At 39.5% G+C, this 27,369-nt stretch overlaps 1 protein-coding gene across 3 annotated transcripts in view; it reads right to left on the reverse strand.

Annotated features, from left to right (window-relative positions):
* PSEN1 (presenilin 1) overlaps positions 1 to 27,369 on the reverse strand; it is a 74,011-nt gene that overhangs the window by 45,040 nt on the left and 1,602 nt on the right. The window contains exons 2-3 of one of the 3 annotated variants that reach the window (XM_047079402.1): positions 18,807 to 18,888; positions 18,587 to 18,714 (exon numbers count right to left, since the gene is read on the reverse strand). In XM_047079402.1, coding sequence (XP_046935358.1) covers positions 18,587 to 18,661 — 75 coding nt within the window. In that variant the 5' untranslated portion in view covers positions 18,662 to 18,714; positions 18,807 to 18,888. Of the gene's footprint in view, positions 1 to 18,574; positions 18,715 to 18,806; positions 18,889 to 27,369 lie in introns of all 3 variants that reach the window. The other 2 variants (XM_047079400.1, XM_047079401.1) reach the window with 2 other exon arrangements.

A 27,369-nucleotide genomic window follows, 5' to 3' on the forward strand; every position in this document is an offset into this window, starting at 1 on the left:
GGTGATGAAGTCATATGCTGATAAGAATGTTATGTTTGTGACTAGTGTTCAGCAATACAATTATAACCAATTTAATGGGTCGATTAATGTGCAGAATAAACTAAAATACAAATATGGGTGCCTAGGGGGCTTAGTCTGTTGCGTCCAACTTTGGCTCAGGTCATGATCTTGAGGTTCTGAGTTAGAGACCCACATCAGACTTGTTGCTGTCAGTGCAGAGCCCTCTCGGTTTCAGATTCTCTGTCTCCCTCTCTGCCCCTCCCCAGCCTGCTCTCTCTCTCTCAAAAATAAACATTAAAAAAAAAAAAACCTAAAATACAAATAATAGCTCTCTCTATATAGTATTTGATCATTTACAAAACATGCTCACATCATCTCATTTATTCTTTTCCTATGTTGAAAAAGATTTTGGTAGATGAACACTAAAACAATTTGTTCAAAATCTCAAGTCCAACAGCAGAGGCAGGAATCAAATTGAAGTCTCTTGCTTTTGAAATCTGTTCTTTCTAGGGCACCACAGCTGTCCTATTAGGCTCCATGAACAGTGTAATTGGGTAAGTCTAGCATGAAAGAGGCAATCATAATATGTTCTTTCACAGTACTCAACTGGATGTTCCAGTTTATAATGAACGCCAACCCCACCCTGCCCTGCCCTTGAAGCTGATATGGGATGCTAGAGCACTGTCTAATGAACCCTTCCTCTTTATAGTATCTCAGATACTATTCTTAAAACTGACTATAGGTTTTAAATTTTTTTAATAAAATTTATTTAAACAAGTAAAACTTTCACATGGTTCTAAAGTCAAAGAGTATAAGAAGTAAGAAAATCTCCCAGTAACTCTCTACTTAGTTGTCTCATCCTCCAGGTTACCAGTCATTGTTCTCTGCAAATCCTTTCAAAGTTTCTTTATGTATATACAAGCAAATACAATATATATTCTCATTCTGCCTTAACACAGAAATGGTAGCACAATAAATGCACTGTATATTTTTATTTCTTTGCTTAACTACGGATCTTAGAGATTTTTTTACACACCAGTACATAAAGTACATCCTCATTCCTTGAAAAAAAAAAACAACTTAAACCAGCTACATAACTAGTGTATGAATGTATCGTAATTTATTAGGCCAATCCCTAAAGACGGACATTTAACTTCCTTCCAACTTTTTGCCATTTACAAACACTGCTACAATGAATTCCCCCTACAAGTTATTTCACATGTGCGGAACATATTTGTAGGTAAGTTTTCTGAACTAAAACTGCTGGGTCAAAGTACAAACACATTTGAAGTCCTGATACAATTGCCAAATCCCCCTCCCTACAGGTTGTGCCAATTTAAAGACTCAACAGTATAGAAGAGTTCCTATCTCAACAAGCCCTTGTCAACACAGTAAACTATGAAGTGCTTGGCTTTTTACCAATTTGATAGGTTAAATATGGGCTCGCAGTATAATTTTAACTTCTATTTCTTTTATTATTAGGAAAGATGAGCATTTTTTTTCTATTAACTAAGTATTCATATCCTTTGCCATTGGCTTATGCTACTTAGAACCATATTTGGTACTTTGTTTTAGTTTCTAGGTATAATTACTACACTAATTAATTTTTTAAAAAGTGAATGCTCGGGGCGCCTGGATGGCTCAGTCGGTTAAGCTTCCGACTTTGGCTCAGGTCATGATCTCACGGTCTGTGAGTTCGAGCCCCGCGTTGGGCTCTGTGCTTGACAGCTCAGAGCCTGGAGCCTGTTTCAGATTCTGTGTCTCCCTCTCTCTCTGCCCCTCCCCTGTTCATGCTCTGCCTCTGTCTCAAAAATAAATAAACGTTAAAAAAAATTTAAAAAAAAGTGAATGCCAGATATATAGGAGACAAAGGACAGATAAGGTATTTGTTCTCATGAACTGATTTCAAACAGGGGGAGAGAGGTAATAAATGTGGGATGGTACTATAACAGGGTGATGTGATAAAAAATACGTGGGATGGGACTACTTTTAGATAATGTGGTCAGATAATATCTTCCTGAGGAAGTGGTATTTGAGCTGAGACCTGAAGGATGAAAAGATATGAAAGGCCTACTGTAAAGGATGAACTCAGCAGGTCAAGGGGTGTCCAACCCCTGTACATACCGAAGAAAGATTTGGCCTAGTTCCTGGGCGATAACCTCTAAGCCTTTGGAATATCCTGCCTGTTAAGAGTGTTTTTATTTACATGAAGCTTTGGGTCACATTGCTAACAATGTGATCTATGGTGGAAGTCTTGGGCCACAAGGTATCTGCTTGACCTTGGGAGGGGCTGGAGAACTATGGTCAGTCATGTCTACACGACCAACAGCCAATAAAACTCCTGGACACCAAAGCTCAAGTAAGCTTCCTGGTTGGCAATACTCTGCATGTTGTCACATGCTGTTCCTGGAAGAATTAAGTACTGCTCCTCCAACTCCGCTGGGAGAAAACAACTGGAAGCTTGTGCCCGGTATCTCCTGGACTCTGCCCTACATGCATTTTTCTGTCACTAATTTTAATTTGTATCCTTTCTCTATAATAAACTATAACCAGTGAGTATAATAGCTTTTCAGAGTTCTGTGAGGCCTTCTAGCTAATCACTGAACATGAGCATGATCTTGAGGAGCCCCAAATATACTTGTGCATTGAAAACTACAAAATATTTGCTCAGAGAAATTAAAGAGCAAGAGCAAATATAGAAAAATGAGACTACATCAAACTTTAAGACTTCTTTGCATGAAAAAAACAATCAGCAGAGTAAAAAAGAACCACAGAATGGGAGAAAATATTTGCGAATCATGTATCTGATAAAGGGTAAATATCCAGAATATATTTGGATGTAATGCAACAACGACAAAAAACAAATAATCTCATTTAAAATGGGCAAAAGACTTGAACAGACATTCCTCCAAACAACATAGACAAAAGGCCAACAAGCACATAAAAAGATGTTCAAGGGGCACCTGGGTGGCTAAGTCGGTTACGCTTCCAACTTTGGCTCAGGTCATGAATTCACAGTTCATGAGTTCAAGCCCTGCATCGGGCTCTGTGTTGACAGCTCAGAGCCTGGAGCCTGCTTTGGATTCTGTGTCTCCCTCTCTCTGCCCCTCCCCGCTCACGCACGTTCTCTTTCAAAAATAAATAAAACATTAAAAAATAGCTTTTGGGGTGCCTGGGTGGTGCAGTCAGTTGAGTGTCTGACTCTTGGTTTGGGCTCAGGTCATGATCTCACAGTTCATGAGTTCGAGCCCCACATTGGGCTCTGGGCTGAAGGCACAGAGCCTGCTTGGGATTCTGTCTCTCCTTCTCTCTGTCCCTCCCTGCTTTTTTTTTTTTTTTTTTAAGTATTTATTTATTTACTGGGAAACAGAAAGACAGAATGCAAGCAGGGGAGGGGCAGAGAGGAAGGGAGACACAGAATCTGAAGCAGGCTCCAGGCTCTAAGCTATCAGCAGAGCCCGACACGGGGTTTGAACCCACGAAGTGCAGGATCATGACCTGGGCCGAAGTTGGACGCCCAACTGACTGAGCCACCCGGGTGCTCCTGACCCTCTCCCGCTTCTGCCCTCTCCCTGAAAAATAAACTTAAAAAAAAAAAAAAAAAAAAAAAAAAGATGTTCAAGATCACTAATCATTAGGGAAATACAAATCAAAACTACAATGAGATATCATCTTATACCCATTAGGATGGCCACTACAAAACAGTAACAAATATTAGGATGCAGAGAAACTGAAACCCTTGTGCACTATGGGTAGGAATGTAAAATGGCATGGCATTTATAGACAAAAGATTAAAAACAGAATTATCATATGATCCAGCAACCCTACTTCTGGGTATATATCCAAAATAATTGAAAGCAATATCTTAAAGAGATATTTGCACACCAGTGGTCACTGCAGCATTATTCACAATAGCCAAGACAGAGCTACTCAAATGTCCATCAACAGATAAAGAAAATGTGGTACATATGTATAATGGAATATTATTCAGCCTTAAAAGAGAAGGAAATCTTGTCACATGTTAAAACATGGATGAAACTCTGAGGACATTATACTAAGTGAAACAAGTCACAAAAAGACAAATGTTGTACAATTCTACTTGTTGAAGTATCAAGTATCAACTCAAAAAAACAGAAAGCATAATTGCGATTGCCAGGAGCTGGGGGAAGAGGGAAACGAGGAGTTGTTCTTCAGTGTGTAGAGTTTCAGTTTTACAAGTTGAAAAATTTGTAGAGCTCTGTTGCACCACAATGTGACTACAGTTAACACTATTGAACGGGACACTTAAAAATGGCTAAGATAGTAAGTTTTAAATTTTGTTATATATTATTTACCACAACTTAAAAAAAAAATGTTTTTGGGAGGGTGCCTGGGTGGCTCAGTTGGTTAAGTGTTCAACTCCTTCTCAGGTTGTGATCTCGTGGCTCATGAGTTCAAGCCCCACATCGAGCTCTGTGCTGACAGCTCCAAGCCTGGAGCCTATTTCAGATTCTGTGTCTCCCTCTCTCTCTAACCCCTCTCCCGCTCACGTTCTGTCTCTCTCTCAAAAATAAACATAAAAAATTAAAAAAAAAATTTTTTTAAAGACCTAAATAAATGTATGGATATGTTGTGTTCATGGATTGAAAGGCTCATTATTGTTTCTTTTAATTTCTTAATTCTTTATTTTTAATTATTTTAAAAAAATTTTTTTTTTCAACGTTTTTTATTTATTTTTTGGGACAGAGAGAGACAGAGCATGAACGGGTGAGGGGCAGAGAGAGAGGGAGACACAGAATCGGAAACAGGCTCCAGGCTCCGAGCCATCAGCCCAGAGCCTGACGCGGGGCTCGAACTCACAGACCGCGAGATCGTGACCTGGCTGAAGTCGGACGCTTAACCGACTGCGCCACCCAGGCGCCCCATATTTTTAATTATTTTTAATTTACATCCAAATTAGCATATAGTGCAACAATGATTTCAGGAGTAGATTCCTTAGTGCCCCTTACCCATTTAACCCATTCCCCCTCCCATAACCCCTCCAGTAACCCTCAGTTTGTTCTCCATATTTATGAGTCTCCTCTGTTTTGTCCCCCTCCCTGATTTTATATTATTTTTGTTTCCCTTCCCTTATGTTCATCTGTTTTGTCTCTTAAAGTCCTCATATGAGTGAAGTCATATGATTTTTGTCTTTCTCTGACTAATTTCACTTAGCATAATACCCTCCAGTTCCATCCACGTAGTTGCAAATGGCAAGATTTCATTCTTTTTGATTGCGAGTAATACTCCATTGTATATATATACCACATCTTCTTTATCCATTCATCCGTGGATGGACATTTGGGCTCTTTCCATATTTTGGCTATTGTTGATAGTGCTGCTATAAACATGGGGGTGCATGTGTCTCTTCAAAACAGCACACCTCTATCCCATGGATAAATGCCTACTAGTACAATTGTGAGTCGTAGGGTAGTTCTATTTTTAATTTTTTGAGGAACCTCTATACTGTTTTCCAGAGTGGCTGCACCAGCTTGCATTCCCATCTTTTTTTTTTTTTTTTTTTAATTTTATGTATTTTGAGAGAGAGAGAAAGCGTGAGTGAGGGAGGGGTAGAGAGAGACAAAGAGAGAGAATCCCAAGCAGGATCTGTGCTGGGCTCAAACCCATGAACCACAAGATCATGCCTGAGCCAAAGTCAGATGCTTAACCAACTTAGTCACCCAGGCTCTCCAAGACTCATTACTGTTAAGGTGTCAATTATACCAATACCTCACTCCCAACTGATCTATAGATTCAATGTAATCTCAGTCAAAATTCCAGCAGGCTTTTTTGTAGAAACGCTTGCAAAATCCATATGGGAATACAAAGGACCTATGCTATCTGAAACAACTTGCAAAGTTAGAGAACTAACGCTATTTGATTTCAAGACTTCGTATACAGTTACAATAATCAAGAAAATGTAGTGGCACAAAGACCGACAAATAGACCAACAGAACAGATCAGAAAGTCCAGAAATAAAAAGATACATATTTAGACAATTGATTTTTTGCCAAAGGTACAAAGGCAATTTGGTGGAGAATTTTTCAACAAATGGTACTGAAACAATTGGAAATCCAAATGGAGAAAAATGAACTTTTTCCATATCTTATATGATGTACAAAAAAATTATACTATACAGACTTAAATATAAAACCTAAAACTGTCAAGTTTCCGGAAGAAAACATACAAACTTTTGAGAACCTGAGTTAAGCAAAGATGTTTTAGATATGACACCCAAAAAAAGGTCTACAAAGGAAAAAACTGATACAAAAGATTTCATCAGTATGTAAACCGATATATTTCCACTTCTCAACGTTTATTTATTTTTGGGACAGAGAGAGACAGAGCATGAACGGGGGAGGGGCAGAGAGAGAGGGAGACACAGAATCGGAAACAGGCTCCAGGCTCCGAGCCATCAGCCCAGAGCCTTGACGCGGGGCTCGAACTCACGGGCCGCGAGATCGTGACCTGGCTGAAGTCGGACACTTAACCGACTGCGCCACCCAGGCGCCCCTATTTCCACTTCTCAAAAGACACTGTTAAGAAAATAAAAACGGGGCGCCTGGGTGGCTCAGTCGCTTAAGCGGCTGACTTTGGCTCAGGTTGTGATCTCGCGGTCCGTGAGTTCGAGCCCTGCGTCAGGCTCTGTGCTGACAGCTCAGAGCCTGGAGCCTGCTTCTGTTTCTGTGTCTCCGTCTCTCTCTGCCCCTCCCCCATTCGCGCTCTCTGCCTTTCAAAAATGAATAAATGTTAAAAAAATTAAAAAAAAAAGAAAAGAAAAGAAAAGAAAAGCACCTAGGTGGCTCAGTTGGCCACCAAGCATCCAGCTTCAGCTCAAGTCATGATCTCATAGTTCCCTAAGTTTGAGCCTTGCTTTGGGCTCTCTGCTGTCAGTGAAGAGCCCACTTCAGAACCTCTGTCCCCCTCTCTGCCCCTCCCCCGCTTGCTCTCTCTCAAAAATAAGTATTTAAAAATAAAGAAAAGGAAGCCAGACAAAAAAGTATGTAATGTATGATCTCATCTGAACAAAAGTCTAGGAAGTGAAAACTAGAGTATAGTGACAAAAATTTGATCAGTACTTGCCTGGGGATGAGGAGAAGCTGCGGAGAGGCAAGAGGCAAAGACTGCAAAGGAACACGAGGAACTCTGAGGGTGATTAAGTTCATTGACTGTGGTGGTTGTTTCAAGGATATATTCACATGTCAAAACTTATCAAATCACATACTTTAAATATGTGTAGTTTACTGAATGCCAATTATACCTCGATAAAGGTGTTCTAAAAAATAAAGGGTCTTTCTCAAAGGGGTGTGTAGGTGCTTTCAAAGTGTTAAATAAGGAGAGTAACACGAGAACTACTAATAGATTTCCAAAATGAAAAATCTTCGCAGCTAAATATTAAGATGATGACTTAGCATTAATTAAAAAAAAAACCACTTTTTTATTATGGAAAAAGTTAAAACAAATACTGTCAGAAATGTAAAATGAAGTCCCATGTGCCCTTCACTCAGCTTCAATTATTAACTCATGGCTAATCTTATTTCATCTATTTTCCCATACATCCTGCCCCTGTGTATGAGGCAAATTTGGATGCATCATTTCATTCAGAGATATTTTAGCACAGACTTCTAAAAGATAAAGAACATATAGGCCTTTTGTGTGTGTAGCTTGGTAGGTCATTTCTATCTTTAAAAATAGACTTTACTCTTTAGAGCAATTTTAGGTTCACAGCAAAACTGAGCAGAAAGTACAGAGTTCATAGGGCCGTTGGATGACTCAGTTGGCTAAACCTCTGACTCTTGATTTTGACTCAGGTCTATGATCTCACAGTTAGGGGATTGAGCCCCAGGTCGGCTCTGTGCTGACATCGTGGAGCCTGCTGGGAATTCTCCCTCTCCTTCTTTCTCTGTCCCTCCCCAACCAGCTCCCATGTGCCGGTGCACACATGCTCTCTCAAAATAAACATAAAAAAACAAAGTACAGAGTTTACATATACCCCTTGCCCTCACACAGCCTTTCTACCCCATCAACATCCTATACCAGAGTGTACAATCAATGAATGTACATTAACATGTCACTATCACCCAAAGTCCATAGTTTACATTAAGGTTCAGTCTTGTGTCACACATTCCACGGGTTTTGAAAAATGTATAATAATATGTATCCACCATAGTATCATATAGAATAGTTTCACTGTCCTAAAAATCCTCTATATTCTGTTTATTTATCTCTCTCTCCCTACTACAACTCTGGGAAGCCACTGGTTTTTTTTTTTTTTTTTTTTTACCGCCTCCATAGTTTTGTCTTTAAAAGCTATTTTCGGGGGGGCGTGGGTGGCTCAGTCAGTTAGGCGTCCGACTTCAGGTAAAGTCATGATCTCATGGTTCATGGGTTTGAGCCCTCCATCGGGCTCTGTCCTGACTGACAGCTCAGAGCCTAGATAGAGCCTGCTTCAGATTCTGTGTCTCCCTCTCTCGCTGCCCCTCCCTTGCTTGTGCTCTGTTTCTCCAAAATAAATAAGTGCTAAAAAAAAAAATTTTAAAGCTATTTTTAAGGTTCAGAAAAACAAGTGCTATAGCCATTATAAATGCTTTCATTTCAGTGGCAGAGGGAAGGATTACTCACTATATAAATGTTGTAAGTGTCAGGGAGGGTGGGGTCCTTTGGGAAATGGTAAGTATGTGGGAAGTGAGTTCCTATGAAGCCAGATTCCCCACATCTCCTACACGATAAACTCAGAGGCTTTGTTTTAATTCCTTCTCCCTTCTCCTTACTTCAGAACAGGATGCAAGTACAAGTCCAGCCACCCAAGGCATGTGAATCCTCAAACAGGGAGAATACTTCTCAAGCAGCAAAAACTGTGGAGGTATTTTTAATTCAGTGTAGTGCTTGTTTTGTTTTGAACCTTGTTTTTTGTCTGCCTTTTTTTTTTTTTTTTTTTAAGAGCGAGAGCATTTGCGCAAGCCAGCAGGGGAGAGGGGCCAAAGGAGAGAGGAAATCCCAAGCAGGCTCCAGGCTCAGCACAGAGCCCAACACAGGGCTCAATCCCATGGCCCTGGGATCATGACCTGAGCCAAAATCAAGAGTCTTGGACACTCAACCAACTAAGGCACCCCTGCTTTTTTTTTTCTTTAAGTTTTACTATTGTAATTAAAAGATTATACTTAGGGGGTGCCTGGGTGCTCAGTTGATCTGAGCTCAACTTCAGCTCAGATCATGATCTCAGGGTACCTGGGTTCAAGCCCCATGTCGGGCTCTGTGCTGACAGCTCAGACCCTGGAACCTGTTTTGGATTCTGTGTCTCCCTCTCTCTCTGCCCCTTCCTGGCTTGTGTGCTCACTCACGTGCTCTCTCTCTCAAAAATAAATAAATAAACTTAAAAAAAAAAGCCTACTATTAACTATTACCTTACACTACTGATTGGATAAGCCAAAAAAAAAAAAAAATCCTACTATTAACCATTACCTTATACTACTGATTGGATAAGCCATAAGTAACACACGATTGAAATTATCTCAAAATTCTCACTGTTACACATAATGCTTCAACAAATATGCTTGTCTACATTTCTTGGCACTCTTATGGTAATATTTGTATAACATAAATTTCCAAAAGTGGAAATCCTAGGTCAAAATGTGTGTACATTTTAAGACTTAACTGCCAAATTATCTCCAAAAGGCCTATGTATTTGCAGACTCAATTGACAACTTGCTTCCAAATAAACAGAAACTAGGGCGCCTGGGTGGCTTAATCTGGTAAGCATCCAACTTCGACTCAGGTCATGACCTTGCAGTTCATGAGTTCAAGCCCCATGTCAGGCTCTGTGCTGACAGCTCAGAGCCTGGAGCCTGCTTTAGATTCTGTGCCTCCCTGTCTCTCTGCCCCTCACCTGCTTGCATGTGGTCTCTCTCTCTCAAAAATAAACATCAAAAAAAATTAACCAAATAAACACAAATTAAACTCCCATGAGCAACACATGAGAATGCCTATCTCCCCATATCTTTGTAGCAAGGAGTTTCTTTTATTTTTTTTTACCTTATCTCTACCCCCAAAATGGGGCTTGAACTTACAACCCAGGGTTGCATGCTTTACTCACTGAGCCAGCAAGGCACCCCATAGTGGGTTTCAATCCTTGCTCACTGATAGGTGAAAAATGAAAAGTTTTCACTTCTGTATTTCTTCTTATTATTAAGGTTGATCAACTAGTCTTTTCATGTATTTACAGACATTAATATTTCTTCTTATATTAGTATTGTTCAAATCCTTTGGCCATGCTGTTACTGAATTGTTCATACTTCTTTTGACTTCATAAGAATTCTTTGTACATTAAGGTATATCTGTCATTATGCATTATCAGCATAATAATTTGTCCAGTTTATTATTTTTTTTGTTTGTTTCTATTTGTTTTGTTTTTGCCCAGTTTATTTTTTTACTTTATTCATGGCAGTTATTGCCACACTTAAGTTTATAATTTTATATTGCTGGGGCGCCTGGGTGGCTCAGTTGGTTAAGCGTTGAACTTTGGCATAGGTCACAATCTCACAGTTCGAGAGTTCGAGCCCTGCACTGGGCTCTGCACTGACAGCACAGAGCCTGCTTGGATCCTGTCTCCCTCTCTCTCCTATCCCTCTCAAAAATAAACATGAAGAGAAGAGAAAAGAGAAGAGAAGAGAAGAGAAGAGAAGAGAAGAGAAGAGAAGAGAAGAGAAGAGAAGAGAAGAGAAGAGATATGAGGTTAGTTCTATCAGTCTATGATTTGCTAACAACTTAATAAAGTTCTTCGCATTTAATGTTTTGAATTAAAAAAAGATAATGCAGAAAACCTTTATTTTTAAAGACTAAACATGCTGTAATTTTATAAATTTAGCAACTGAAGGTATTGGACTCACATAAGTACGCTTCAGCAATTGCTTTATATAGAGAATCATTATTGATCTTTCAATGGATTACTACTTTAAGGTTTCTATTTTATTTATTTCTATTTCATTTACAAAGGACTGACATTTTCTAGTGTAAATCAAAAAGGCTGTTGACAATTTATTTCTTTAAGGTCTAGAAAATTTAGGTCAGAATAAAGGAACATGAATAAAAATTCCAAAATCCTATTTATGAATCTTATCATTTTTCTCTGATGTCACTTTCCCTTCATTTCTTTACCTAAATAATTCGTTCTCAAACCCCAGACCGAAAGCACTGGCAAATTCTGAGAATGGATCAGAAATGCAAACTCTGTGACCCTATCTCAGACTTACAGGATCAGTAACTTTGGGGTTGGGAGTCAAATAATTTTTATTAACAGTCTTCCAGAGGATTCCAATGCACAAGAAGATTTGAAACTCCCTGCTCCAATATACATTTTAATTTTTTTTAATATTTTTTAATTTTATTTTTGAGACACAGAGAGAGCATGAGCAGGGGAGGGGCAGAGAGAAAGGGAGACACAGAATCCGAAGCAGGCTCCAGGCTCTGAGCTGTCAGCACAGAGCCAGATGCGGGGGCTCGAACTCATGGAGTGTGAGATCATGACCTGAGCTGAAGCTGGATGCTCAACCGACTGAGCCACCCAGGCGCCCCTCTAATATATGTTTTAAAAAGGCTAATCAACAATATAGAAAAATCCTAGACTTACTCTAAAAAATTCTTCTATGTTTTAGAAAACTAAGGTCTCAGCTAATCCACATAAAAGATGTAAATCTACACCAACTCAAAACATGAATTTTCACTATTCTGAAGTTTATACTTTCAATTTCCTCTAGTTCCAGTATATTCCTGTCACATCAGATGAAATGGAGGCTTCCGGCAAAAAACGATGACAAGTCAAGGAAAAAGAGCTCTACTCATCAAAATTTTGCACCATAAAAATAAAACATTACAAACTATTTTAACAGGTACAGTAAAAGTAAACCTAAGGATTATGACAGATCACAAACTACAGAAAAAGGCCCAAATAATGTTCTTGTTAGAGCTACTTTAATATCCAAACTATACAATACATTTAGGAAACCAAGAACTTCAACTATTTCACAACTTGTAAGCTTTGGCCTCTGTCAGAAATAGTTGACTCATTAGCTAGCTTCTAGAGATGGTGAGTAAACTAATGGAAAAAAAGTAAAAACTTTTGATAGAATGCCACCTCTAAGTAAGCAAGGCACACTTTCTTGAGGAAAAAAGAATAAAATGAATTCTCCACTTAGCTCCTGTGACATACCAAACTACCTTTTTTTAATGTTTATTTACTTATTGAGAGAGAGAGGGAGAAAAGAGAGAGAGAGAAGGGCAGAGAGAAAGGGAGAGAGAGAATCCCAAGCAGGCTCCGTGTTTACAGTACGGCTGACAGCGCCAGTGCAGGGCTTGAGCATGCGAACCAGGAGACCCTGGGATCACGACCTGAGCCGAAATCAAGAGTCAGACGCTCAACAGACTGAGTCACCCAAGCACCCCAAAACTTACTATTTTTTAAGGAAAATTTTCTAAAATGCATTGTAAACATTTCAGTCTTTTAAACTGGAGACTGACAAACATACCTCGAGGGCATAATGTAATATATGGCGATCAATACAGGCGCTTTCAAAGACCCAATGCTAGCATGCTGTTTTAGTTTCTTTTACATCAGTTGCTCTAACTCTCCTACTACTCTTACTCACTCATCACAGAGAACCTTGAATGCTTCTCCCCTTTCCATAGATATTCCTCAAATAGCACACTGTCCTTTTGCAACTTTTCTTCACATTCAAAAACTTCTTTTAAAAATAATTTTCTAGGGTCGTCTGGGTGGCTCAGTCAGTAAAGCGTACGACTTTGGCTCAGGTCATGATCTCATGGCTCGTGAGTTCGAGCCCCACGTTGGGCTCTGTGCTGACAGCTCAAGAGCTGGAGCCTGCTTCAGACTCTGTGTCTCCCTTTCACTCTGCCCCTCCCACACTCATACTCTCTCTCTCTCTCTCCCTCAAAAATAAACATTAACATTTTTTTTTAAGACAACTAGTAGAAAAATGGGCAAAGAACATAAACAGGAATTCGCAGAAGAGGAAATGCAAATGGCCAATAAGCATAAGGAAAAAAGTTCCACCTTATTAGAAACTAGGAAAATACAATTAAAGTAACCTGAGGAGTCATTTCAAACCCATCCAACTGATACACACGAAGTCAGACAATACCAAAAACTGGCCAGGATATAAAAGAATGAAAACTGCTGTATGCTCTTGATATATAACCACTTCAGAAAACATACTGGCAAACTCTAATACAATGTAAGATCCATATACCCAATCATAGTGATTATCATTGAGAAGCTCTTACATGTGCAGAAGGATTAATGAATAAGAGTATCATTGCAACACTGCTGGTTACTGTGAAAAACTGGAAACTATTAAATATTTATAAACAAAAACTAGATTTTTATATGTTCACAAAATAAATAAAAAACGAATGAACTAGAGCTTTATGCATCTATATATATATAAATTCCAAAAACAGGTCTCTTCTGCAACATGTACTTATGCATTTCAAAAATGTGGGAATTTTCTTCTACAACTTTCACATACACACATATATTTCACACACAGTTTTAAAACCTGCAAAGTGGTGATATATTAAATATCGCTTATGTTCATAAATATAGTAAGCATGACAAACACTAAATTCAGGATAGCAACTAAGGGCCAGGAAAATAAGAAGGGGAATATGGGAGAGAGGATCCAATTTTATCTTTAATTTCTTTCTGTTATATAATTAGACCATCTGTCCAAATTAATTGCAAATTTTGTTTAGTTTGGTGAGGATTTCATTTCATGTACAATCAATATATAACAGAAACAGAAAAACCTTAGTGAAAATACTCTTCAAAATTAACAAAGTATACAAAGCAAACATGACAAGACATTAAAGTTTAATAAAGTTGGGTGGTAGGTAAATGGGTACTTATTACATTATTTGTCATACTTCCTGCATACGCTTAAAATATTTCATATTAAAAATTTCAGAAATAAACATTTGGATTAAAACAAGACCACAATTTTTCAGCTCTCTTGACTAATCTCATCAAACTCTAACTCCCTTCACTGTGAATGAGATTACCCATAGCTGACAAAAGGAAAACCTCTTTTCTGGGCTAAGACAGCCCATCATCTATCTGCTAAGGATGGAGGAATGAAGTCATGGGCAACATTTTGTTTCTGGAAAGACAGAAATGTTTTAAATGTTATCTTCTACTTGAACACTAACGATATACCATTGCAATTATACTTGAAGTTACACAACAAAGTCATCTAACTGAGTAAGACTGGGTTAATCAGATCCAAATGATTTTAATTTCATTATACTTCTCATAGGGTAATCACCTTGATCTTATTTTCTCAGGACTGTCCCAGTTTTAAAACTGAAAGCCCTGTGTTCCAGGGACCTCTCGGTCTTGGGCATACCAGGACAGTTGGCCACCCTAACTCCTTGTCACAACAAAACTTAGGAGACAGAATTTATCTAATAAACCATCTTAATTATACAGATGGGAAAAATGAGGTACTAAGAAATTAAGTGAATTAAACCAACTTACAAACAGCTGTTTCACATTACACCTGGATGAGAGTTCTTTCCTTTAAAGGGCCTATTTATAGGTCACTCAGCCACAACCGCTAATTGCCAATTCATCACTGTTCCTGAATCCTCACAGGTCCCCCAAACCCAAAGGATTGCCCCATAAGTTCAAGACTACAGATGCTCCTGACGTTGGAGGAAGAGACGGAGTAAAGGAATAGAAGTCCATTTTTTACACTGATATCTGAATAAATTCTGTAAGAAAGTTACTTTCCTTCTAGTTTCAAAAATATGTTTAAATGAATGTTCATTTATTTTTATAATATTTAAAATAACCTATATGCACACTCTAGGGGATATATTGTCATAGATAAGCACCTTAACAGAACATTTTAATAGCACTTTAATTCAGAGGCCCTAAATATATGGCCCTAAAACTAAATAATGTTTGTGACAGTATCTAGCACAGGGTCTAACTCACTGAAGACATTCAATATGTTAGTTTCCTTTCCTGAGCAGCATGGAAAGACTGAAACTTTCCACATCTCTCAATTTCCTTGTGATTCTTCTAAACTAGCCACTGAGCAAATAAAGAAATAAGCCTGATAAGGACTTTTGATGCCTGCAGAGGCTTGTCTTCATGTGCTTGTATCTAACAAATCCACTCTCCAAGAGGGGAAATAAAAGAGCTGCTTTCAATTAATCCACAAAAACAGTCATCTACATTCAATTTAAATTTGGACTTACCCCCATTTTTTCATAACCAGCCAAAGCATGTACACAATGGCTTCTTTATAGCAAAAAAAAAAAAAAAACTTAACAATGAGATTCTTTTCCTTTTTGGTTTTGTTTTGTTTCAAGTACACTGGTGCAAAATGAATACACAAGACTTCGTATTTTCCTTCCCCAGAATTTTTTCATACAATATCTCCTTTTAGTATTGTAACATTTTCCTGGGGTAAGAGATAGTTGTAAGAACAGAAAGAACATTGGAGGAAGCTTGACATTAGAAAGCACAGTTTTATGTACCAGGTTTGTCCTATAATTTTCTATGTGATCTTGGACGAGCATTTAAACTGCAAAATGGGAATAATACCTATCCCATGGTAACTGGAAAGTATGAGAATGTATACAGAAGATATTTGTAAGCTGCAGAAGACATTTTTAAGAAGATAAACAAAAGATAACTTATTTGATATCCCATAATCAATGGCAGGGTTAAAATTAAATAAATCAGGCCTGGTTTTCTAGGCAGTGGTCCCCTAAAAGATCTGGAAGGTACCATTGACAACATTAGCACTAAGACTTGCTAAAATTACACGAGTACATGTAATTATCAACAAAAATCCCATGTCAACTGTAACTCCTCTACAGCACCCTTTATTTCAATTTATCAATCACTAAGGTATAAAACAAGGCAGACAAAAAAAATATATATATACCATGAAAGCCCCACAAAACCTGAGTGTGAGGGATGTAAGTAATACTGCATTAACAATGGAGAGCTAACTATGTGCCAAGCACCATTCCCACAGCTGGGGATACAGGGTTACACAGTAAAGGGAGGCAGATAAACACATTAACAAGTCAGTAGACAGTATGGTAGAAATGCTGATATGTGCTATGCACAAGTAAAGCATGGAAGGGTATAAGGGGTAGTAGGGTGGGGAAGGGGAGTAGAGGAAGGAAAGGCCTCACTGATAGGGTGATTCATGAGGTGACCTAAATAAAGCAAGTGAAGAAAGCCATCTGAGAAGAATGGGAGAATAATCCAGGACCCAGAGACAGAAATAAGGAAGCAGTGAGTAAGGGAGAGGTTAATAAGAGATAAGACAGAGATGGGGGCAAAGGAGAAGAATCCGGTCAAGACCTCAGACCTGATTTTTTCTGAGATGAGATACCTTTGGAAGGTTTGGAACAAATAGGTGACATATAACTGTGTTGTTGTTGTTGTTGTTGTTTTTCCCCAAAATTTGTTAGTGGTGGAATCTTTTGTTCAAACGGATCCACAGAAGATCAATATGTAAAAAGATACAATAGGAGCTGCTCTAGTTAAGGAAGGGAAGTTTCTTAGTTAAGAAACTAAGTTGGGACTGTCCCCATTTTCCCTCTCCCTACTCTGAAGTAACAGTTTTACAAAGTCTGTGGCATTGAAACTACCAAGGAACTTCATAATCTGGTCTCATGCTAACTTTTCAAAAATCTATTCCAGGGAGGGGCGCCTGGGTGGCTCAGTCAGTTAAGCTTCCGACTTCGGCTCAGGTCATGATCTCGCAGTTGGTGAGTTCAAGCCCCGCGTCAGGCTCTGTGCTGACAGCTCAGAGCCTGGCACCTGTTCCAGATTCTGTCTCCCCTTCTCTCTGTCCCTCTCTGCCTCATGCTCTGTCTCTGTCTCTCTCAAAAATAAATAAACATTAAAAAAAATTTTTTTTGGTTTAAATCCATTCCAGGGAAATAGCAAAAAGGAGCATATCGAGCTGCTGTTACAAACATGTTTCCACAAAAACCAGTCTTTGTAACACCCATTATCAACCAAGAACTGAGGTAAAAACTCTTCTCCTCTCCCTTCCTTCACACACCCCTCGGACTACATACTACCCTTTACAGCTTGTGTTCCCTTTTAGGGCTTCCCCTGATAATTATTTTAACTTGATCTCACTTGATTAAAAATGTTCTGGCAGTACAGTGTGACCTGCCTCTGATGACATATCTCTGGATACAGCTTCCCTGTCTATTTATATTTTAGGAAAATTCTTCCTCCACTAGTGTTATTTCTTCTATCAGTGATGATAGAAGTCTGCTCTACTCTAATCCTACCCATTCATCAAAGAATATTTTGTGAAGCCTTCCTCCTCACATTTTGACCCTTAATTGGAATCCTAAATCTTAGTGTGAAGGGCACTTCCAGGCCATCTAGTTAGTGCTCTAGCTCATTGCTCATTCCACAGACTAACTCTCTGCAGATGTGGTTGGTAGTTTTCCAGCCTTCTCTGGAACTGCTTTTAGTGACAAACACAATAAGCCACAAGGCAGTCCGCACCCTTTCAGATGTACAACAAATTATGAGATAATTCTTTTTTATTGACCCAGAACCTGTTTCCTTCCACCACTGGTTCTGCTCTCTAGTTCTAACAGGGGAAAGTCTGATCCCACCCCACCCAACCTGACCCCTCACAGCCTGCATAGCTTATAGTTGGCCTTCTATGTTCCCCCATTCTGGCTCCATCTCTAAAAATCCTACCAATTTCCCAGCTATCTCACAGTCCATCTGTGGGATCTACATTCAATCTGTAATGATTAGCTAACAGAGTTGCAGGCAGGTTGGGCATCTGTGTCTCATAACACTAATTACACCCCTTTCTTGATTCTCTCCTTTGAACTCTTTTTTTTAATGTTTATGTTTATTTTTGAGAGAGAGAGCAAGCATGAGCAAGGAGGGGCAGAGAGAGGGAGATACAGAATCTGAAGTAGGTTCCAGGCTCCAAGCTGTCACCGCAGAGCCCAACTTGGGGCTCAAACCCATGAACTGTGAGATCATGACCTGAGCCAAAGAAGGATGCTTAACCGACTAAGCCTCCGAGGTGCCCCTCCTTTGAACTCTCTTAGGATTTCTACACTCAGTCTTGCATTCCTCACTGTGCATTCTCCCAATGAGCATTTACTGGGCACTGTCACGAACCATTCTGGGTACTGAAAAAATAAAAGTAAATAAAATGTACTCAGCCCATGGAAGAGTAAGAGTAAGTTAATGTAAAATAACAAATAGCTGGGGAAGTTGGAGAGGCTTTCATAGAGGAGGCGATATCTGAGGCAGGGAGAAACTATATTAACACCTACATCTCACACAGCCTTGTGTCCCCAGCACTAAATGGTACAATGCTTTGCCCTCAGTTGAAGTTCAGCAAACAGGTAAATTTGATAAAGCAGAGAAAGGTTGCTCAGTCCCCTCAGCCTCTCTTGGAAATGAGGGAAGGTGGTCACCGAATCCATAGTCTGGCAAGGGCAGTTTCAGGGGTTGACACTGTACCTGGCTACGTACAGTATTGCTCAGGTGGTTGTCCTCGGACATCTGTGCATTCTGGAAGTAAGACAAGGGTGCAGGTAACTCTGTCATTGGAGCAAGCGTATAGAAATACTTTTTCACAGAAAACAAAACCTCTTGGGGTTCTGAAAAAGGAAAAAGAAAACAATCCTTTGTGCATTACAATTATACTTTTATTTTCAAACACTTCCATAAATTACATTCAGCCAAAACAAACCTTTCTTTCATGTGTTCTCCTCCAAGCCAAGCTTTCTAAGGACCTCTCAGGCTGCTGTCATTTGCAGGCTCCCGGATCAGGTCTGAAATAGGATTTTACCAGGTCACCCAGAGTTGATCAAACCCTTATAAATCTATTCACATGAATCAAACACTTATAATACCAATTTGTAAACCAGAAATGTATTAATCTGCCATCAACTTCAAGTGACAAACTTTTGTCAGTTTGGTAATGAGTAAATCTACTTGAGAAACCAAGTATTTTCAATCACAAATATATCTAATGATTTCAGATTTAGAGCAAAGGGACCTAAATGATATTAAAGAATGTTCTCTTCAACATTCCTTTTCCTATGATGGCTAATCCAAATTAACCTTTCTATCTCTGTAAAATTGTCTAGGGCTTTTAATTTTGCAAAATTCTCTTTGTCGTCTCATTTATCCTTACCACAATGCCCCCAAGCCAGGGGAAGCAGGTAACATACCCATTTTACAAAAGCAGAAGAGGACTTAAGTTCAGCGACTTGCTTAAAATCACACAACTGGGCAGACCAGGACAAAAATCACAGACTCCTAACTCCCAGCCTTAGATCTCTCCTTTGCATCCTGGCCCAGCCTTATTTACACATTCCATTCGGTCTCCCAGAGTTCACCCTGGGGGGAGGCGGGGGGGGGGGGGGGGGGGGGGGGGGACACATTCCCATTTGCCTGTCTGCCTTAATTTCCATCAGCCAATATTTTTATTTCAACTTCCCTTTTCATAGAAAGTCTTCAGAAATACAGAAGGAAAAAAAAAATCTGTTTGTATACCTAAGCAGTATTCTCATTTACACACAGTAAGACATTACCACTTACACACTCACACGAAAGTATTTTGTCAATGTCCGGTTTCATTTTCACTTTCAACTTGGGTATCCTCTACCCTGTAAATACTCTACTTTTTACATTCTAGTGATTTTTCATCAAAAACACCGAAGGCAGATTAAAAACACACACACAGAAAGTAATTTTCTCCTCTAGTACTGAGTTCAAATTAACCCTTAATTACCTATACCTAGATCATTTAAATCATGACAAATTTTTAATCAAGGTATGCTTCCCTCCTATCCTACATACTTTTAAATACCATGCCAACCTTTGTCCTCCCTTCCAGCTTCAGCCCATGGGTAGCTGACATGAAATCAGGGGATTGCAAATGAGTATTAACTAAATAAGAAATAACTAATGTAAATTTGTTTTAAAAATAAAGTTAAACATACAAATAGAGACAACAGTCACCTTTATGGTGGTTATTTACTCAAAATGGATATTTGGGAAGTTTTTGTGAGTATTGGTAATGTTTTGTTTCTTGATCTGGGTGCTAGTTACACAGGGATTTCAGTCTGTGAAAACGCATTCAGCTCTGTACCTATGATGTGTGCACATTTCTATATGCTTCAATTTAAAAATTCAGAGATTTTTGTGGAAGTAAACCTACATTTATGGTTATTCATACCATTGGTCCTGTCTCTTAAAACGAATAAAATTAAGACTTGGCAACATGTATGTTAGCTTACCTAAAAGAGAGCTGCATGCCAATAGAACAGATATATTTTTTATAAGTCCAATAAACATTCAAAGTAAATATTCTGATCTATGCTTCTAAGATATTTTAAAGTTGACTATCTCATTGAAATTTTAACATTAATGTAGCATTAATGATCAGCAAACAGAACACATATTAATCCCTTCTTTCCCACAAAAACATCCAGTATAGTACCTATCACCTCAGCTAACCCAGAAATGCCAGAGGATGGCAAACAGAAACAGCTACAAGTTGGTCACTTCCACTGATTGCCTGCTATACCAGATCATTTGAAGTATAGCTCTATTACAGAAAAACCTTCAGAAATCTGTCATTAATATTCTCATATAATCCCTCAGAAACAAAATAACAAATAAATAAGAGAGTGTTAGCCAAATGAAACAAGCAAAATACAAGAAGGGGCCATGCAGGCAAAAATAAATAAAAAGTAAGTAAAGTATATTACCAGATAAAATAGGAAAAGAAAAGTGATTGTCTATTTACTAAATAGTAGTTTACTGGCTTTTTTTTTTTTAACGTTCATTTTTTTATTTTGAGAGAGAGAGCCGCGAGCGGGGAAAAAGGCAGAGAGCAAGCTCTCGCTGTCAGCACAGAGCCCAACTGGGGCTCAAACTCACTAACTGTGAGATCACGAGCTGAGCTGAAATCAAGAGTCAGATGCTTAACTGAGCCACCGAGGCACCCCTACTGGCTATCTATTTACACCAAAACTCAGACACAGACACTGAGGGGATTTACTTAATTGCATTCACTTCATCCACTTTACATATGAAAGCCATGTGGCACACAGAAGTCTACTAACTTGCACAAGGTCACATCCAGTAAGCAAAGGAGCAAAGCAACGGCTCACATACTACATTATGTTGCCTCTGTGCAACATACCCCATCCCTGCCCTTTGGGAGTTTACAATAAGCATTGAGTTACATTATGAAACAAAAAAAGTTATAGTGAGCTGATTTTTATTACTACTAGAACTGCTGCTTAGAAGTAAATGAGATCTTTAAAAAAAAACCTAGTAAATGAGATCTTAAACTTCAATGACTGATCTAACTCTAAATTAAAAATTGAAGTGTCGGGGCGCCTGGGTGGCTTGGTCAGTTAAGCGTCCAACTTCGGCTCGGGTCATGATCTCACGGTCCCTGAGTTCGAGCCCCGCGTCGGGCTCTGTGCTGAGAGGTCAGAGCCTGGAGCCTGTTTCGGATTCTGTGTCTCCCTCTCTCTCTGCCCCTCCCCTGTTCATGCTCGGTCTCTCTCTGTCTCAAACATAAATAAACGTTAAAAAAAAAAATTATTAAAAAAATTGAAGTGTCAAAAGTTTTCCCAATATATACTCCTAGTATTTGTATCTGGTCATTTTAATTTTAGTAGTTTCTACTAGTAGCTTTAGGTTTATAGGATCTGTTCAGGTATTACAAGAAACCACACAAACTGATTATCACACTGGAGATTTCTCAGACAAGTCTTGTAAGAAGCATCAATAATGTCGTAGTCACTTTGGCATATCCCAATATCACTTTCAAAGGCACATCCTGAATTTACATGTGAAAAATTAAGGGTCAGGAAAGGTGAAAGAATTTGCCAGTGCATGATTATGGGGCAAGTAACACCGGTTCCAGAACCCAAGTATTCTGATGCCCAGCCCAGGTCTTTTCCAGTTCACTTAGAGAAAGCTCATGCTTCCACTGATGCTTAGAAGATCACAAAGCTACAGAGTGACCCTTCTTGGAAGGGCTGCTCTTTACATGGAGCTCAGCAGGAACCACAGGCAAGCACCAGCCTGGCCTGGTGAACAAACAAACATTGTTGGTACAAAGAAAGGCACAGGCAAAGCCTGATTTGATTCTGGTCCAGTAACAGCTGAAAACAATTGAGTACTGCATGAAGAAGGCCAATGACCCAACTGTCCAACTGTCCAGGCAGTGTGGCAAAGGACACTACTTGATTTTATAACATCCTTAGCATTCTTGCCCTGAGAACCAAAAAACAAAACAAAACAAAAAAACAAACAAACAAACAAAAAAACCCCCAAAAGATAGCTGTTGGGAAGTGAAGATCTTGTGACCCGAACTGCAAGGGGATGGAAGTAGATTTTGCTGTTTTCTCTCTCTGGCCACCTGCTAAAGATTTTCTGAGACTGACAGAGCACAACACTTGAATTCACTGCCATCCATTTCCTTTTTCTCAAGACACCTGCTCAATCAAATAAAAGGAAAAAGAAATCCTTCTCTGATGGGCAACTAAAATTTCCACTATACACAATGATACTAAAAAACCCCAGAAGAATACAAATAATCTCAAAGCTTACATATGCTGAACAAAAGTCCATCTAATCAGAAAACCTATCCATCAGCACTTCAAAAAGTATCATAAGAGCAAAGGTTTAGAATCCCAAAAATAAGTTCATTAAAAGTCGCATTTAAGGAAGCACCAACAGAAACATACATTTCTGTCTCTCACTCCATCTCAAGGTAACAACTAAACCTCAAACTCTTACAGTAAGCTTACTTAGTTACTGATATTTCTTTCTTCACTGTCAGAGATAAACGTAAAAATTTGTGGGTTTTTTTTTAAGTTTATTTATTTATTTATCTGAGGAAAGTGTGCACATACACAAGCTGGGGAAGGAGCAGAGAGAGAGGGAGAGAGAGAATTCCAAGCAGGCTCCCACAGCCTGACTCCAGACTTGGACCCACAAACCTTGAGATCGTGACCTGAGCCAAAATCAAGAGTTGGACGCTTAACGGACCAAGCCACCCAGGCACTCCAACAAAATTTGTATTCCACATAAACAAACATCTCCGTGAAACTTATCACGATCTTGTCCAGCACAAAGAGTTGGTGGTTTAATGACTCTAGTCAATTGACTAGTTTCTTCTTCACTTAGAAAACCACCATAAATAGGGGCGTCTGAGTGGCTCAGTTGGTTTAGCACCTGACTTCCGCACAGGTCATGATCTCACAGTTCATGAGTTCCAGCCCTGCATCTGGTTCTGTGCTGACAGTGAAGAGCCTGCTTCAGATTATGTCTCCCTCCCTCCTTTTGCCCCTCCGCTGCTTGCACTCTCTCTCAAAAATAAATAAACATTAAAAAAAAAAAAAAACCACCAAAAGTATTTTTTTAAGTACCTTTGTATCGTGATGCTAAGAAGTTTTTAAGTGCCAAATGAGACTGTGATTTATTTTCCACAAAAGTTATTTATCAGCTTTGATGTTAGTTTGACAGCTTCTTCCTGGACAGGCCGCCCAAGTTCTGATTATATGGATGGGCTGGGAGAGCCTCTATTTGAGTTTTCAAAACCTCCCATCCAACAATAAATGTAACCAATCTCCAAACTGCATTCATAATTAAAGTTAATAAAAATAATTTGAAATTAACTTAAAACTTCAGGAAAATATATATATATATACTGGAAAGACTCTGAATTTTAAGAGGCTGGGAGCAAACAATTTCCTCAGTCTTACAGGAGGCTTTGTGAAGGTGGTAGACTCCAAAAAGAGCAAGGATAGTGATATATCTATTTGGTGATTTTTTTCCCTCCTCCGTCCCACTCTACTTCTGTGAGCCATCTGTGGTAGATTAGATTATTATTCAGCAAATATTCACTCCCTCCCCAGCATCTCCCAGGGAAAAATAGACTTCCCCACGCCTGGGATATCGAGCTAGGCTCTGTGACTTGCTTTGGCGTCAAGGTGGGTGCAGCCTACTAGCCACCCTGTGCCTTTGTGCACAATCATCTATCTTGCCTTGGTCAAAGGGATCTCAGCAGATGTGACACAAGCAGACTCCTGAATTTTGCTTGTGGAGTTGGTCTTCTTTTGCTTCTGCTGTTGCCTTGAGAAGAGCTTACCATGGGTAGCCACTGCCCCTTCAGCCTGGGCCCCAGAATAAGACATGCAAAGCAGAGCTACCCTAGCTGATCCACAGTCCTGCAACTTGAGGCAAATATGGAGTCAAATACTCTAAGGCACTGGGTTTTGGGGAGGTCTGTTATGTTGAATTACTATAATTGTTTTTAAATAATAATGGTTACATGTGATCAGAAGAGGCACTGAAAACGAAAAAAGACTGACAAATCCAGGATTCTGTATCTGAAACCCTTAAGACTAAATGTGTTTGGAATTCGTATTTTTCTCAGATTTTATAAAGGTAGTACAATGCAAATACTGTATGTTTTTAATGCTCCCTCAAAGTCTTAGAACAACAAAATAAACACATTAATAAATACATAGTGAGGGGCGCTTGGGTGGTTCAGTCAGTTAAGTGTTCAACTTCAGCTCACATCATGACCTCACAGCTTGTGAGTTTGAGCCCAGTGTTGGGCTCTATGCTGACAGCTCAGAGCCTGGAGCCTGCTTTGGATTCTGTGACTCCCTCTCTCTCTGCCCCTCCCCTGCTCACGCTCTGTCTCTGTCTCTCAAAAAATAAATAAATGTTAAAAAAAATTTTTTTAAATATATATATTATATAGTGAAACATATAAGTAGTCTTAAATTACAACAATAGGTTCAGGTTAGATTTTTCTATCAAGTGAATGTCACAAAGCCTTTTGGTTTTTTCAGGGGCTTTTGGATTTCATAATTGTGGATATGGGACTATGGTCTTATATTATCAATATTTGTAATCATTTTAAAGAATCTTTCCCCAAGAAACCTTTACTTTCAGTAACTCTACATGGAAGGTATGATTACTCCCAGTTTGTCTCAAATTCATTGTGGAAATGGGTTGAATACAAGTAATCTTTAATGAAAACATGACTACTCACATCTAACTAATTTGTAAATCAGTGGTTATACTCAGCAATCCTTGCATTCTCTCTTTTGCTTTACATCAATTTAAGGAACTGTATGGGGCAGTGTGAAAACCAAACATTAATACCCTTTAATCAACACACACTTTCAGGGTTTCTTCTACAAAACCAGACATTGTGATAGGTGTTGGGGATGCTACCAAATCAGATAATGCTTCTGTTTTCTTAAGGGGCTAACTCGCTAGAGGAGAAGTCAGACAAGTATATTTTTATATTAATTACATGTTGAAATAAAAACTTTTAGATGTACTAGGTTACATAAAATAGACTATTAAAATTAATTTTATCTATTTCCTTCTACCTTTATAAAACTTGTTCATTAAAAAGTTTTAGGGGAGAGGCGCCTGGATGGCTCAGTGGGTTAAGCGTCTGACTCTTTCAACGTTTATTTATTTTTGGGACAGAGAGAGACAGAGCATGAACTGGGGGAGGGGCAGAGAGAGAGGGAGACACAGAATCGGAAACAGGCTCCAGGCTCCGAGCCGTCAGCCCAGAGCCCGACGCGGGGCTCGAACTCACGGACCGCGAGATCGTGACCTGGCTGAAGTCGGACGCTTAACCGACTGCGCCACCCAGGCGCCCCAAGCGTCTGACTCTTGATTTCAGTCCATTTCATGATCTCAGCTTGTAAGATCAAGCGCAGAGCCTGCTGGGGATTCTCTCTTTCCCTCTCTCTGCCCCTCTCTGCCAATAAACAAACTTTTAACAAAAGTTTTAAATTAACATTTGTACCTCATACTGTTTCTACCAGACAGTGCTGCTCTAAATCTTCAGCTCCTTCTGCTATACCAGGCCAGATACTGAAAATTCCTAACAGCCTTCTCCTTCCTGAAGCTTCCCTCCCTTCCTCAGCCTTTGTGACACTGAACTCTGGAGGTTCTCCTCCCGCCACTCATTCGCCTCAGGTGGTTCCTCGCCCTTCTTCCACTCCTTCATTCTAAGTGTTCCTAGGGTCTGTGTGGGCCTCCTTGTCCCCTTCCTTTCATTAGGCATTGCTCCAACATCAACTAGAAAGTCTATTTCAGTGACTCTCATATTTACAGCTCCAGGTCTGTCCATGGGACATCTTCACCTGCTGGCACTTCCAAAGTGATACTTCCAAACCACTTCCTCATGTTCCTCTCTAAACTAGTTCTTTGCTCCTACTTCCTTATTTCTGCAATCGTTTCCCCCTTTCTCCAAACTTAAAACCTCCTACTCAACTTTATATTTTATTCCTTCTCTACTGGATGCCATGTCCTGTTCATGTTTTTCCTCCTTTCTAAGCCCCTGTCATCACCAAAGATCAAACTCCCATCATATCTCACCTGAATTATGCAAAAGTCACCTCAATTCTCTTATCCATTCTAGCCCCCACTATTAGATTAATGTGCCTAAAGTTCTGACCACAACAGTGTCACTCGTAAAACACATTCCAAATCTGCCTAACATCACATGAAGAGTCAGTATTAAAGGTCTTTGAAAGGTTTTTCAGAATATACCATAAAGAAGTCTCTCCCTATAATCTTCAATAATATTAGTGGGAGAGGCACCTGGGTGGCTCAGTCGGTTGGGCATCCGACTTCGGCTCAGGTCATGATCTCACAGTCTATGAGTTTGAACCCTACATCGGGCTCCAGGGCCTAGAGCTTGCTTCAGATTCTGTGTCTCCCTCTCTCTCTGCCCCTTCCCCACTCACGCTCTGTCTCTCTCTGTCTCTCAAAAAATGAATAAACGGGGGCGCCTGGGTGGCGCAGTCGGTTAAGCGTCCGACTTCAGCCAGGTCACGATCTCGCGGTCCGTGGGTTCGAGCCCCGCGTCGGGCTCTGGGCTGATGGCTCAGAGCCTGGAGCCTGTTTCCAATTCTGTGTCTCCCTCTCTCTCTGCCCCTCCCCCGTTCATGCTCTGTCTCTGTCCCAAAAATAAATAAAAAACGTTGAAAAAAAAATTAAAAAAAAAATATGAATAAACGTTAAAAAAAATTTTTTTTTTTTTTTAAATAATATTAGTGGGGCACCTAGGTGGCTCAATTGGTTAAGCGTCCGACTTCGGCTCAGGTCACGATCTCAACATTTTGTGAGTTCGAGCCCCGAGTCGGGCTCTGTGCTGATAGCTCAGAGCCTGGAGCCTACCTCAGACTCTGTGTCTCTCCCTCTCTCTACCCCTCCCCTGCTCACGCTCTGTGTCTATC

This window comes from Lynx rufus, unplaced genomic scaffold (genome assembly GCF_022079265.1).
Source record: "Lynx rufus isolate CCGP_SWC_20201006 ecotype Redwood Valley unplaced genomic scaffold, mLynRuf1.p SCAF_17, whole genome shotgun sequence".
Taxonomy (NCBI): domain Eukaryota; kingdom Metazoa; phylum Chordata; class Mammalia; order Carnivora; family Felidae; genus Lynx; species Lynx rufus.